The following is a 14,482-nucleotide window of genomic DNA, read 5'->3' as shown; positions in this document are numbered from 1 at the left end:
TCTGTTTGTTTCGTTTTCCTTTTGGAAATATCACTTAAGATTCAAAGGCCATTTACAGTCCTCTCCACAATTATTGGTTTTGTTATAAATAATAATTTCTTAATGAGGGTTTTTTTTTTTAAATAAATTTGCTTTAATTAAAGCTTGCATTTTTATATTTTTTTCAGTATGTGATTAAGCTAATTTATTAAAATGTGAGTTTCCTATAATCCCTTTTACTAATCTTTACCAAGGATGCCAATAATTGAGTAGAGGACTGTAGGGACAGAAATCAGCTCCACCCTCATAACAAAAGGCAACTCAGTCCTGCCAAAACACATCATGTGTTACTCAGATGTCATTATGTCCTAATAGTCACGCTGTCAGTCAGTTCTTTGAAGGCTCAGTTAACCACAGGAAAGACGAGGCAAACACCAGTTTTGAGCTTAATGCCTTTTATTTAATGCCAGAGTAACTATGAGAAATACATTGAGCACAAACATGAAGGCACATCCATTGTTATGCGAAACAGCCTGTACGCATAGTTCTGAATAGATTAGCTAAAATGCCTGTGAAACTCTAGAGTACTGGCAATTTCATGACGCTTCAGGCACATCAGCATATTCATGCATGTGACAAATAAGAATCTTGAATCCCGAGTCCTGGCTTAGCACTTGAGACAGGCTAGAGCAGCGATTCTCAACCCATGGGTCACGACTCAAATTTAGGTCGTGGCAAGTTCTGAAAGGTTCGCGAGGCAGAGCTGGAAATGTAAGCATTTTAAAACCAGCGAGCTCCTACGCTGATCCACGATCAGATTTCCCAGCCCCAGTCCTAGAATTAACCTATATAAATGGGTCTCGGGTCTGCAAATGCTTAGCGCAAAACTAGTGAACACGCAACCAATCCAAGAAGCCAAACCACAGATGCTTAATTTAAAATTCACCGGCACATCCAATCAGATTTGTGCAATAGGCATTCATTGGTGCAAATTGCAGAGTGCACTGTGCGTTTGATCATAACGTTAATATAAACCTATACTTGTTACAGGGTCACAACTGAGCTGGCATGGTAAAAACCGGGTCACGGGCAAAAAAAGTTTGGCAACCACTGGGCTAGAGGAACATGAAAGCATTTGTCCTTTTCTTACCAACACGCTTATTTGCTGAGCCACACCATGTTTGCAGTAGCACTAAATACATGTAAAATTATGGGCATCGCTAGAGGTGGGATGGGGCTATGTTTATGCTCCCACTATTGCTGAAACACAGTTCTGAATGCTGAAACATTGTTAGATAGTAGTAGGACATGCTGATGAATTTAGTGTGTTATGGTATGATGCTACATTATAAATCAAAACATGATATAATTTACATACTATTGATGTAAAGAAAATGTAGAAAAGCAGGAAGTTAATTATGATTTTTTTTTTTTCAAAGGGACAATTACTCTCCCCCCCACTTTTAAAAAGGTTTATTTGTCCCTGTGTGAAATACATATACACAAAATGTGTTTGTCCTGCAACTTGTGTTTTAGAGCTGTGGTTTAACCTTGGGGCCCCCAGTTTTCCTTGGTCATTAAGTCACGACCCAAATTTTAAAATTTTTGAACCAAATTTGTTTCATGAAGAAACAGTGCAGAACATAGAACATAGTGCAGTAACACTGGTACTATGCTTTCATGAACTGCGCAAAAAAAACAAAAAAAGGTCCTACATCAGAAAAAAAATCAAAATATTTTTTTAACCACACACTCTGCAACCCAATGAAAACGGTCCTGCGACCAGTCAGCATTGTAGAGAAGACAGCTGAATAGCAATGTGACAGAATGATATCAAATCATAGGAAGCAACCATTATTGCTGCTAAAGGTAGTGCTAGTTAAAGGGAAATTCCTTGGGTATTGGATAATTTTTTGTTCTTTAAATATTTAAAAATATGTTGTGCATTCCTTGGGTGCCCCTTCCTAATACTGCATTTTGTCTAATGATCCAAAACCAGAGTGATTGGACAACACTGCGAAGGCCCTAAAGGCTGGCCGCACAGCACTGTGAAGGCCCTAAAGGCCGGCCGCACAACACTGTGAAGGCCCTAAAGGCCGGCCGCGCAACACTGTGAAGGCCCTTAAGGCTGCCTAGGGCATGTACAGCTTCTCCAGTGGTATCCGCACTGTGGAATTCCTGCTAAAGAAGCGGGTATAGAAAATTAGGGATGGATGGATGGATGGACACTGGGAACTGGAGATGGCATTGCAGCATGCCTATTCATGTTTCTCTGGAATTGAGTTTGACATCATCTCATTACTGCTGCTGTATTTTGGAAAGGTTGTTGGATTCTTGCGATGCCAGCTGACTTTACCTCTGACTTAATGCTATAAAATGATTTGTACTTTTTAAATGACAAGATCATGACATTCTTATTTATTTGTGGACTTGGAATGTGATTTTGATTTTTGCTCCTGGCTCTGTGTGGATGGAGTTTGCATATTTTTCTGCCTGTAGTCCAACAACATGGCCGGTTTTTTGTTTCTAGGTCCCTACTCAAATAGTCACTTTGGGGCCCCCATGCCCCCCTTGTATGTCTCAAAAACGAAATAAATAGCTAGCGAGTAGAGTCAGAAGATCATACCTAGCTGGCTGGTTAGTGGAACATGCTGCTTCAGAATCCCCAATATAAATAACACAAACCTAGGGGGCCCTATGCAGATGTGTGGTTCTGAGTGTTGGTAAACGCCATGTGTTTGGACTGCAGGAGGCATGTGCCACAGGGAGGTTGGACTTGAAGCCATGGGTGTGTGACGCATCAGTGCCGCCCGCTGAGCACCAAACGCTGATGGATTTCTGCAAAAGGTTTAATTTTAATGAATGTGCATTCAGCCACCTTTGTGAGTTACTATCACAATATAATGATATTGCTTTTTTATGCAATATTTTCATTCATGCTGAATATATGATGGATACGCAAAACACAATTTTGCACTTTCACAGAAGACGCTTTTGAATTAATTCCTAGAAAGTGTGAGGAAGGACTCACTGGTGACCTTTTGGCTTCCGATTAAAGGCATAACATCCTAACCCTCACAACACCCCCACTTCTGTCCCCAGAACCAGGTCAGGGGAAGACCAGCTGTGCCTCTCTGTCCTGAGCTGTTTTTTTACACAGGTGCCCTTTTTGTTAGCTTTAAGGACTCTGGACATTTTCTAGACACTGTGCTGCATGTTAAGTCCCAGGAATTTTTTATTTTTTTTGAGGTGCTGGAATCTAGAACCAACATTCGTTCACTTTGCTCAGTGTAATTCATAATTGATGAACAAGATCTAGAAGTAACTCATGAGTCCACGACCAAGGTAGCCTCTCTGTCGCCACCCACTGGTGTAATGAAGTACAGACAGTTTGGTTGATATATTTATCTATGTAGGACATTTAAAATGATACTTAGAACTTAGTGGCTGGAATATAGCCCAGGTTTGAGGGATCGTCAATCACACGTTACATATAGTAGGCCTGTTTCTATTTGCAAGCGACACATTTTTATTGGTATTGAAAATCTGAAAAAACACAATTTCTGAAAAATACACCATACATCATGTATGTACCAAGACTAAGAGTCATTTTAAACTTAAATTACTAAACTTAAAATTAATGTAAAATAAATTTAAATGCTCCAGCTGTCTGTCTGTTATTAACACTTTTTAACTAAGTTAAGAATGCACTTGGTCCAAGTTAGGTTAATATTTAGCTTCGAATTTTATTTTTAGTTCAAAAATGTACGAGGTCTGGACCTCATTGACTGCTTAGGCCATCTCAGACACTGTAATTCTCAGTCAAACAGTAACAGAACCTATGACTAAGGATGTGTGGATCGATAGTGAAATATCAATTCTTCAGATTTGGTTAAGGGTGATTTTAATTTACCTGGGATACAGTGGGACATAGTCTTCTGGGATACAGTGGGACACAGTCTCTGGCTCTTCTGTAAATGAACTTGAGATGGTGGAATTAGTACAGGATTGTTTTTTAACTCAGTTTGTTAATACCCCTACCAGGGGAGAAGCCCTTCTTGATCTTGTTTTCTCTAATAACCAGGATAGGATTGGAAAATTAGAGGTTTTAGAACCACTTGACAGTAGTGATCATAACATGGTTAAATTTGAGGTTAAAACAAAAGTATACAATGGAATTTTTTAAAAGAACATTGTTGGAAGTGCAAGAGGACTTCATGCCTGTTTCCAGCAAAATCTAGGAAACTGCAACCAAGGTGGTTTAATAAAGAAATTAAGAATAAAATCAGGAGGAAAAGGGTTCTGCTCCACAAATGGAAATTAACTAACGATTTCAAAATAAAGCAGGAGTATCTAAGTCTACAGGTTGAGTTGAAAAATAACATTAGACTCGCCAAGAGGAATGTAGAAAGGAAGACTGCATTGGAGGCTAAGGATGACATTTAAAGTTTCTTCCAATATTTTAACTCCAAAAGAGCTCTAAAAGCTGAAATCACTAATTTGCAGGATAGTTAGGGCCTTATAATTGAAAATGAAATTGATATAGTAAATGAGTTTAATGATTATTTTTCACGGATGTTCACAGTAGAGAACATGAGTAACTTATCACCATTTAGTATGAATACAGCGTCGTCTATGACCAATATATGTATAACTGATGTGGTACTAAGCCTAGCTAAACTCAAAATAAATTGCAGGGCCCTGATGGCATCTTACCTATAGTTTTAAAAGAGATGAGGGATTATTAGCCAACCTTTAACTTTACTATTTCAGAAATCCTTATCTGCTGCTGCGGTACCTTCAGATTGGAAACATGTAAATATAATGCCCATATTCAAAAAAGGGGATAGAAGTAATCCAGCAAACTATAGGTCAATCAGTTTAACTAGCATTACTGGTAAAGTACTGGAAGCTATAATCCAAGTGAAAATGGTAGATTACCTGGATTCAAATAACATTTTGAGGGATAGCCAACATGGATTTAGGAGAGGTAGATCCTGTTTAACTAATTTACTTGAGTTCTTTGAGGAAACTACAAGAGAAATTGATCTCAAAAAGGCCTACGATGTGATCTACTTAGATTTCCAGAAAGCCTTTGATGTTGTCCCCCACAAACGGCTCTTGCTTAAGCTCAAAGCTGCAGGGATTTTAGGAACTGTAGTAGCTTGGATCGAAATCTGGTTAACTGACAGGAAGCAGTGAGTAGTTATTAGAGGCACAATGTCACAGTGGGCCTGCGTTCATAGTGGGTTACTGCAGGGTTCAATTTTAGGACCACTATTGTTCCTAATTTACATTAATAATATTGACCCCAATACATACAGTAAACTGGTTACATTTGCAGACGACACCAAGGTGGGTGGTGTAGCAGATACTGATCTAGCAGCACAGAGGCTACAACGGGATCTTGATTTAATTAGTGACTGGGCTGATACCTGACAGATCGATAAATGTAAGGTAATCCTTGCAGGGAGCAGAAATATAAAGTACAGATATTTTATAGGTTCCACTGAAATAAAGGTAGCTGATTATGAGAAAGACCTCAGTATATATGCTGATGCTTCCATGTCCCTCTCTCGGGAAGCAATGAAAAAGGCCAATAGAATGTTGCGTTACATCTCTATGCGTGTGGAGTTTAAGTCAAGGGAAGTGATGCTATGATTGTATAATTCCTTGGTAAGACCCTGCTTAGAATATTGTGTGCAGGTTTGGTCACCATACCTTAAGGACATTGCTGCCTTAGAAAAGGTGCAACGGAGGGCTACGAGAATGATTCCTGGTCTTAGAGGAATGTCTTATGAGGAGAGGTTAGCTGAGCTGAATCTGTTTAGTCTCGAGCAAAGGAGACTAAGGGGGGACATGAAAAAAAAGAATTAAGAACCACAATTGCGTCCAGGCTTCACTCTTACAGTAAATGTAAGGATTGTTCGCTCATTTTTGTCATTACATTTAAATATTAATTTATTATTTCTAACCAAGATATTCTGCTATTCATCTAAATGTCACAAATAATGCTAGAATGCTGGCAAATATTGGAAGCATTATGGTTACACATTTACAAAAATGGAGCTGGTTGTCAGTGCAGAGGGCATTTGACAATCACATTTTGCTCAATAAAGCACAGAGAACACAAATGGGACGCTCAGATTCAAAGGCATCAATTTAATGTTTCAGGATTCACAGGTGTCTTGCTCAGCAATGGCATGCAGTGGAATCGTGTGCACAGAGGACACCTTTCTCAACAGAAAGATTCTTCCACACTGATTTATCAAAAAAATTTATTAAGTCATAAAAATCACACAAGTTCACGAAGTGTTAGACATGGTTGGCTCAGTTTGGTGTGTGTGTGTGCACGCACATGTGTGTGTGTGTGTGTGTGAATTCTCAAAAACAGTGCAGTTTAAATAAATGACCACAAACAGCAAATTGTGTATTGCAAGAGGAAAAATAGATTTTTGTTTTTAAAAAGAAAAAAAGGTCTTAAATCATAGCACCTTCTATCCCATAACAGATTCCAACTGTTAATCACTCGTCGCAACTAAAGTCCCTAAGCATAATTACAATTACTCTTGCTGGAGAAGGAGAATTGCTTTCCACCTCAAAGACAGCATCACATTAGTTGTCTACTGCAGCCCAGTGCCCTACCATCTAGGAGAAAAGGTGAAGGATTATTTATAGATATCATTTATATATAGTGAGTATGGGGGTGAAGGGGAGGTGAGCACCATAAGGGGGGGAAGCCCTCCCACAGACCCCCGTCTCAAAATATTACAATGGAATTACAATAGAAAACTTTTGACATTTGATATACCTAATAAGATGCGGGAGAACATTGACTTCCAATAAATAGAAAAGCAAAAAAATACATAAATATAAAAAAACGATTTACAATTAAAAATCCAGAAGCAGAACACAGCCCAGGATGGGAAGTACAATGAACAAGTTAAAATAATCAACTGATAATATAATACATACAAAGAGAGTGGGAAAGGTCTGACAGGGTCTTACAAGGGCATGTCATTAGAATCTCCAGGAAAAAAAATAATTGAAAATTCTACAATTAATACAAACAAGATTCTCAAGGACAAAAGAAACAAAGTTGTCTTAAAACCCGTATGTTTTGAACCATCCAAACTGTTTTTTTCTTAATGCTTTAGAAAAATGTTCATACTCTATTATTAGTATTTTTCATTATCTTTCATCTAAATACAAGTCACAAGGCCAATGTGGTATAGAGCTAGGCTGATCTAGTTTAAAAATTGGAATAAATAAAAAAAAAAAAAAAGCACCCCACAAAAATACAAATAGTATTTACAAATTTCAGATTTAACACAAAAAAACAAAACATGCCATTGAGATAAACTCCCTTAGTCAGTCATTCTAACCAATACAGCACCAAGGCGAGTTCCACTAAAAGCCAACTGCCAGCAGGTAGACTGGGCAAATGACAGTAAACTGGAGTTTTTATTGGCTGATGTGGTATTGTAAACAATGAGTAAACGGGCGTTCGATTGGCTGTTCAGCAAGTACTAGCAGTAGTAAATGTAAACAAACAAACAAAAGAACAAAACAAAAATGACAATATTAAAAGACTGCTTGGGTTGTCCTGGCAACCAGGAGTTTTGGTTATGGCTGTTAGACAGGAGGAGCTCCTCACCGTGAGCTGGGGGCTGGAGCCTGCAGGTGAAAGCAGGATTGTTAGGGGGGCATTGAAACACCAACACATGCCAGCTGCACAAACACCATCCTACATTTGCATTGAATCAGTCAAATCAAAGGGGAAATTAATTCAGTTGTCATTTGGAGATTCATGAGCTTGGAAATTCTTGTAAAGGTCCGGCATTATGAACTGAATTTGTGATTTGTGAGATTCTTGTGTATATGTGTGCGCGTACTTGTGCTCACACTGCGTTCACACTGCGCTCACCAGGGTAAAGCTGTCATAGGCTGCCATCAGCTCCTCCATGCGATACTGCTCCAGGACCACTACGCTAGAGAAATTCTGGCTGCGCAGACGTGCGCAGTCCTCGCAGTGCACCACGTACATCTTCTTGCTGCCGTTCTCGCTCGTCACGAACAGCAGGTCGAACACCTCCACCTGCGGCGAGAGACAACACCCACTCATTATAACGTCTGCACAACCCGACAGTGCAGCAGTACCTCCTGACCGTGACAGCCTCCCAGCCCTGATCCCAACAGCACACTGCCTACAACTGAGCTGAATGTTGACTGACACATCACAGTTGATCATGATTCCACTGCATCTGCATGCCATGTAACAGTGCAGAGTTCACAGGGTCGACTCACGTCACACTCATTGCAGTAGTAGGCGGGCTCATCCTTCACTCGGCTCTGGTAGGAGATCTTTTTCCCAGCTGCCACCAGCTGGTCCCTCAAGATCTGGATGTGCTTAATGGACTGCAGAAGGCAGTGTCTGAGGGAAGGGGGGGGGGAGGACACAGGGGATTTATACTCTGACAACTTCAAGGTCAGTATAGGTGGAAAGCCCTACTACAACTACTCTCTGAACTGACCATGCCTCATATTTCTGTGCGGCTACTGATCTCTTTCAAGCTACCCACCACAGCGACGCTCACATGAAAGCCTCACGTCTAGCGGGTTTGCTGAACTCACTTGATCATCTTGTATGTGTCGGGGTCGGTGATCTTGACCGTGCGGGCCACGTTCCAAGACACGTGGATCATGGGCACTATGGACTTGACCTTCTTCACCTCATTCCACTCGAAGCGCTCCAGAGCCAGCTGGTACTGATAGGCTGCAGGGCAACACAACCCAAGCCATCAGGCAAGAACCGCAACGGGGGGGAAGTTGGTTTGAAAGACTGATCTGGACAGGCCGGGCTGCTCACAGTTGAGGGGGCCCACATTCCAGGCGATGTTGTTGCACCAGCCAACAGCCTGGACCCAGTGCACTGTGCCCGCATTGATCCACACCAGGTCCCCTGGGCGCTGAATGAAGCGGTACACTGGGATGTTGGCCCGGTAAAGGTCTTCCAGAACTGGCCACCACGAGCCTGTTAGATAGTCCACTCCATTCCTGAAATAGTTGCAAGTATTATTTCATTATATGCCAAATATCCATCTGCCTGTCCTTCCATCCATCCTCTCATCGCTTTCCTGAAGAAGGGTTTAGAGGAGGGGGGGGGGGGACTACAGCCTATTGCAGGGAACATACTGGGAGGGATGCCAGTCCTTCTCCGGCCACACACACACACACACACATTACAATTTAAAGATGGGAAAATCCCCTTTTACCAGGGAGAACATTCAATCTATAACCCTAACCCAATGTGCTGCCTTTTATTCATACTCAAACTAACATATTAAATACCCAGCTGATTAACACAAGGTCCTCTAAGCAGTATCTGGCCACATGTTATCCTGCAGGCTAGTCCCTCTTCTGGGGTCTCACCTCTCACAGAAGTCATTGATGACCTCCCAGTAGTTGTCATGCACAGCGAACCACTCGCAGTCCCCGGGGCCAATGTTGATGTTCACAGAGCAGAAGTTATTGTTCTCCTGGTGGCCTGGGGGGGGGGGGGGCGGGGCACAGTAAACTCACAATCCAGAAAGAGACGAGACAGAGTGATAGAGAGAGGGAGAGAAAGGAAGAGAGAAAGAGGGAGAAAGGAAGAGAGATAGGAGAGAGAGAGAGAGGCAGACCTGGCGTCCTGCTGCCTGGGACCTTCATGTAGAGCTGCACAGAGTTCATGCCCAGGATGGTGTGGCCCACGTGACTCAGCATGTTCCCGCTGGACGAGACGCGCATGAAGGCCGGCAGCTTCAGTAGCTCTTGCAGCTGGGGCTTCCAGCTGGCCAAGGAGACACATAGAGGTCATTAGTCCACATCTGCCATCTGCAAAGCCTCAGCCAGTCTCACCATCTCTAGGGCCATTTTACTACGTTAGTCACAGACAAGAAGACCAGGTCCACCTAAATCCGCTTAAGCTGGGGAGCCTGAAGCCCATCCCAGGCAGTGCAGGGCATGAGGCGAACACACACACATGTGCACACATACACACGCATGCACACATGCACGCACACATACACACGCATGCACACACGCGCACACACACCCCTTATGTGATGAATGAAATTAAAAAATTAAAAGCTACACTATAAGTGACCACCAGGGGTCAGTAGAGCACCACAACACAGGCATGGAAAATTCTGGAGCACTTGAGATGTCGCACCCGGGGAACCGCTTACACACCCCACCCCCTTTACTGCAGTAGAGTGAGCTGTGCTATCAAGCAGAAAGTCACTGAGGGCAAAGTCTGCCCTTCTTACCGCTTGGGGTCTGAGAGGTCAATGTTGGTGCCAAATTTGATTATCTTGCCCACTGGCTTCTGTTCCGTGCTGGAGGTGGGGGGGGGGGGGGGGCGAGGATGAGAAAGGAAAATGGTCAAATTACACATCAGCATTACTGAGGGCTTCAGCTGCCACTAGGGGCAGCGCAGAACGCTCTCTGTAAAGGCACTTAACCCGGCGCTGAATACCTTGGGCCAGTGAACAAGGGCTCCGGGACGCTCGTCTTTTTCTCCTCCTCTTCCTCATCATCATCTTCCTCGTCACTGCCCTTTTCCTCCTGTGAATGTGCACACGGTAAGGGTCACCCCGAGACCGTGAGGGCGTGGCGACTGGACTTTAGATGGCACTGACGGGGCCTCACCTGCAGGCTCTCCTGGAAGGATGAAGCCTGATACTGGGCGTACTTGGCGATGGTGGTGTGTGAGCGGCTGCTCTCGCACGGCCACGTCTGTGCAGAGCCGCTGGGGTCCCAGTTCTCGTCGGCCGGCTGCTGCACCTGGGTGCGCACCTCCACGGCGTGGTCTGCGTTGGCCTCCACCAGAGACTTGGTGGAGAAAAGGCCCAAGTCTGGGAGAGAGAGACAAGTCACCCCACGGCAAAGCATGCACCCATGTGACTGATGGCAAGTGTGGCTGTGGCGTGACACGACACGTCACTCCGGAGAGGGGATGCTCACTAAGGCGGAGAGAGCCGGCCAGGCCCCGGATGACGGTGATGGGGTTCTTCGAATCAGTGCAGAACTGCAGCAGCACGGGGGAGAAGGCGTCCCGCTTGCTCTCCAGCTGCGGGGGGACATAGGCGACACCTTCATCAGGAGTTACTTATTTTTCAGATTTAATAACTTGCATTACATTTTGCACCCAGAAGGGATAAGATGAATGCTTGGGTACATATCTGAACCTTGACACTTGTAGGCAGAGTGACGGATCATTCTAACCAGATTCATGAATGTAGGGGGTACGAGACGGGCTGGGGGACTCACATAGATGCTGGGTGTGGGCGGGTTGAGCTTCTCGCGTGGGATGGGGTGGCCCATGGGCAGTACGGGCTTTACGGAGAAGGCTGGCAGGAGATAGGACTCGCGGAACTTGCCCTTAATCCGTGCCCCCCTAGAAGCAAGCAGAGAGAGTATGAATACAGGAAGGAATCACTCATGGGGGACACTCCTCCCACATGTCAAGCCAGACCCTACATCCTGAGACCTCACCAGTAAGGACTGTAAGGTTTAAGAGGAATACGCCTAAACCCAAACCCTAACCCCCAACGCCCTCTCCACTCACTTGCAGGCTCGCACCACTTCCGCTGCAGTGTTCTTGATCGTGATCTCTGACAGGGGGATTCTTTTCTCCTCGACCTCGGAGGCGATGAAGGTCTCCCTGTCGCCGCTCTCCACTTTGATCAGTCGTATCTTCAGCTCCTTGGGAGGGCCATCGGACAGCGCTTTCAGCTTCAGCAAGTCCGCCGGACCCATGCCTAGGGCGGCGCTGCCAGAGATGACCGTGCTGACTCCAGCACCGCTGTCTGAAGACGCCCAGGTGCCTTGCTCCCCCTCATCAGTTGGCACGCCCCCTTCCTCTTTCCTCTTCCTCCTCTCTTCAGACTCTGCAGACCGGACTTTTTCCCGGACCTCCTTGCACTGGAGGTCGACATTCCCTAGGACCTCCCGGCCTTTTTTGTCCCTGTGCGATTTGCCCTCCTTATGCTTGCGGCTAGAACTAGAGTGAGAGGAAATGGTGGAGGAGGATGAGGAGGAGGAGGTCATCTCATCTTTCCTCTCCCTGTGCTTCTTCTTCCTTTCTTTCCTCTGCTGGTGTTTCTTGCTATCGTACTTCCGCTTCTCCTTGTCCCTGTCCCTGTCCTTCCCAGTCTTCTGGCTCTCCTTCTCGGCCGGGGTCCGGCTTGGCATGCCATGTCGGGTCAGCAGGACCTCACAGCTGCGACCCAGTTCAGCCAGCGAGGACTCGGAGATGGTGGTGAGCTTCATCTTTGACCGAGGTGGCCCAGCTTCAGGGTCAGCCTTTGAGGGGTCCCTCAGGGCCGAGAAGCCTTTCTCCCCTTTTCGGAAGACCCCCAGCGTTCCTTTAGTGTCCTCGTGTTCCATCTGGTAGATGTCCAAGGTATCATCTTCACGCTTCTGTGCCTTGCTCCAAGCCGGTTCCTGGCTGGGTGGTCCAGGGGGAGGGCATGGCTGAGCAGGAAGCTGCACAGAGCTCTCCTGCTGCTGCCGGCAAATGTCTGGGCCCAGAGAGAGAGAAGAGGAGTACTTGACACCCCCGAGGGCATTGGGAGGGGGCCTGCCAAAGGGGCCTCCACGATACGTATACTTTTGACGTTCTACATCAGAATCCAGCAATGTACTACTCATGCCGGTCTGGTGGAGATGAGGCCGCTGAGGGGGTGGGGAACAGGAATGATCCTCCTCTTCGTCTTCTTCCTCCTCCTCTTCCTCATTGTCGCCCTCTGCCTTAGCCGGCTCGGGGAGGCCGTACAGCTTGGCCAGGTCACTGTAGCGGTAGCCGGTAGCCAGTCCCGTCCCGGTATCTGGTGAGTGAAGAGTCTTCGAAGACGGAGGGACCTCCTCCTCTTCATCCTCACATAGCGAGGAGGAGCGGCTGCACGGGGAGGCCAGAGAGCCCTGTCTGCTTAGCACTGGGGGGCTGGTGTGTCCCGCTGGGCCGAAATCCTCCCCTGGGTTTGGCTTGGTAGCAGGCAGGAGTTGGGGGGCACACAGGTAACGGGGCAGGGGGGATGGAGGAGAGTAGGACGGCACGTCAGAACCCGAGTACTGCTCCTCCTCTTTCTTGATGGACTCATCCAACATCTTCATGATGTTGGCCAGACCATCGGGCAGGATAGTAGAGAGCTCTGGGGATTCCTCCTCAAAGGGGGCGCTGTCCGAGTCGGCGGCTCCGCTCCCGAGGCTGCCTAGACCACTGCACGAGGTGGGGGCCTGCAGGAGCTTGGGAGGGTCTCGATGCGGCAAGGTAGAGGCTGTGCAATCTTTGCCCGAAATCTCCTTGAGGGAGTCTTTGGATAGGCTGGGCATGAGTGGAGTGGGCAAGGCGGGAAGACCCAGGGCGGGGGGACGGGTGATCCCTGAGAGAGCCTGCGACTGGGGACTTTGGGAGGCCCCCCGCGCCCACTCAGCCCTCTGCCTCTGCTTCTCACGGGCAGAGTCTGTCTGTGGGGTGAGAGGTGGGGGCAGGGGCCTCTCGGCCGGGCCCTGAGGCTGTGGGGGGGCTCCAGCCTGGCCCAGCCAGGGGTACGGAGCTGAGGGCTGGGAGGTAGGGGGTGAGGGGGTCTTGCTGCTAGCTTGGGGGGGTCCCAAGGGACTGCTGGACAGGAGCTGGCCAAGGCTCTCCGAATTCCCGGGGCGCGTCTCACACCGGCCCTCCTGCACCTTCTTTTGCTCCTTTTCCTCATCCCTCTTCTTCTTCATCCCTTCCCATTCCTGCCGTTTCTCCACGCCTTGCAGTTCAGCATCCAGCTTGTCCAGGGCTTCCTCGATGCTCTGAGGTGCCACTGGGGCAGCTCTGAGGAGGGGGGGGCGAGACAGGGCAGGGGCTGCAGCCGAGGCCGATGTCATAGGGTCGGAGACTCTGCCTAAGAGCCTGTCACCTGGGAGCTCCAGCCTTGAGCCTGGAGAGGAGCAGGAAGAGACAGCAACGCCAGGCCCTTCCTTGAAGTAAGACCTAGCTCCCTGGGAGAGTGGCTGTGGCCGGTGGGAGCCTCCGGAAGCCCTGGAACTGCCACTGTCGAGGGGGCTTCCTTTCAGCTCAGGCCGGACCAGCCCCACGGGCGCCTTCCCACTCCAGCTAGTGTGAGTGCTTGGTGCAGTGGAGACAGCAGGGGGCGCTGTGGTTACAGAAGGAACGGCAGACATGTTGCCTGTGTATAGGCTGGGTCGGCATGGAGATTTGTAAGCGGACAGGCTGGAGGGGCTGGAGGTGATAACAGGGGTGCGGGAGGGGGCAGCGTGCTGGCCAGCCCGGGGCCCCCTGGTTTCCTGGGCTCCATTCTGGTGCTGGGTACCCTGAGATTCTGGCGCTGTCCCGTACTGACCTGACTGCTGTAGAGAGAAATACGCAGAAAGCCAAATATAAAACTTATATTCCAACCACAAGCGACCAATTAAAATTAACATAAAATACACACGGTCAGGTTAGTTTGCC

General features: G+C 46.9%; 1 protein-coding gene across 10 annotated transcripts in view; it reads right to left on the bottom strand.

Moving 5' to 3' along the window:
* Positions 1-6,126: 6,126 nt before the first annotated feature.
* Positions 6,127-14,482, bottom strand: part of kdm6ba (lysine (K)-specific demethylase 6B, a) — a 69,889-nt gene continuing 61,533 nt past the window's right edge. For 9 of the 10 annotated variants that reach the window (XM_072717207.1, XM_072717208.1, XM_072717205.1 and 6 more), the window contains 13 exons: positions 11,591-14,379; positions 11,293-11,419; positions 10,987-11,092; positions 10,672-10,877; positions 10,499-10,587; positions 10,290-10,358; positions 9,663-9,811; positions 9,412-9,526; positions 8,849-9,036; positions 8,614-8,755; positions 8,287-8,413; positions 7,907-8,077; positions 6,127-7,656 (listed from right to left, as the gene is read on the bottom strand). In XM_072717207.1, coding sequence (XP_072573308.1) covers positions 7,633-7,656; positions 7,907-8,077; positions 8,287-8,413; positions 8,614-8,755; positions 8,849-9,036; positions 9,412-9,526; positions 9,663-9,811; positions 10,290-10,358; positions 10,499-10,587; positions 10,672-10,877; positions 10,987-11,092; positions 11,293-11,419; positions 11,591-14,379 — 4,302 coding nt within the window. In that variant the 3' untranslated portion in view covers positions 6,127-7,632. The remainder of the gene's footprint in view (positions 7,657-7,906; positions 8,078-8,286; positions 8,414-8,613; positions 8,756-8,848; positions 9,037-9,411; positions 9,527-9,662; positions 9,812-10,289; positions 10,359-10,498; positions 10,588-10,671; positions 10,878-10,986; positions 11,093-11,292; positions 11,420-11,590; positions 14,380-14,482) is intronic. The other variant, XM_072717212.1, reaches the window with a different exon arrangement.

The sequence above is a fragment of the Paramormyrops kingsleyae genome, chromosome 10 (genome assembly GCF_048594095.1).
Source record: "Paramormyrops kingsleyae isolate MSU_618 chromosome 10, PKINGS_0.4, whole genome shotgun sequence".
NCBI lineage: Eukaryota > Metazoa > Chordata > Actinopteri > Osteoglossiformes > Mormyridae > Paramormyrops > Paramormyrops kingsleyae.
This window is presented reverse-complemented; position numbering and strand designations above follow the sequence as displayed.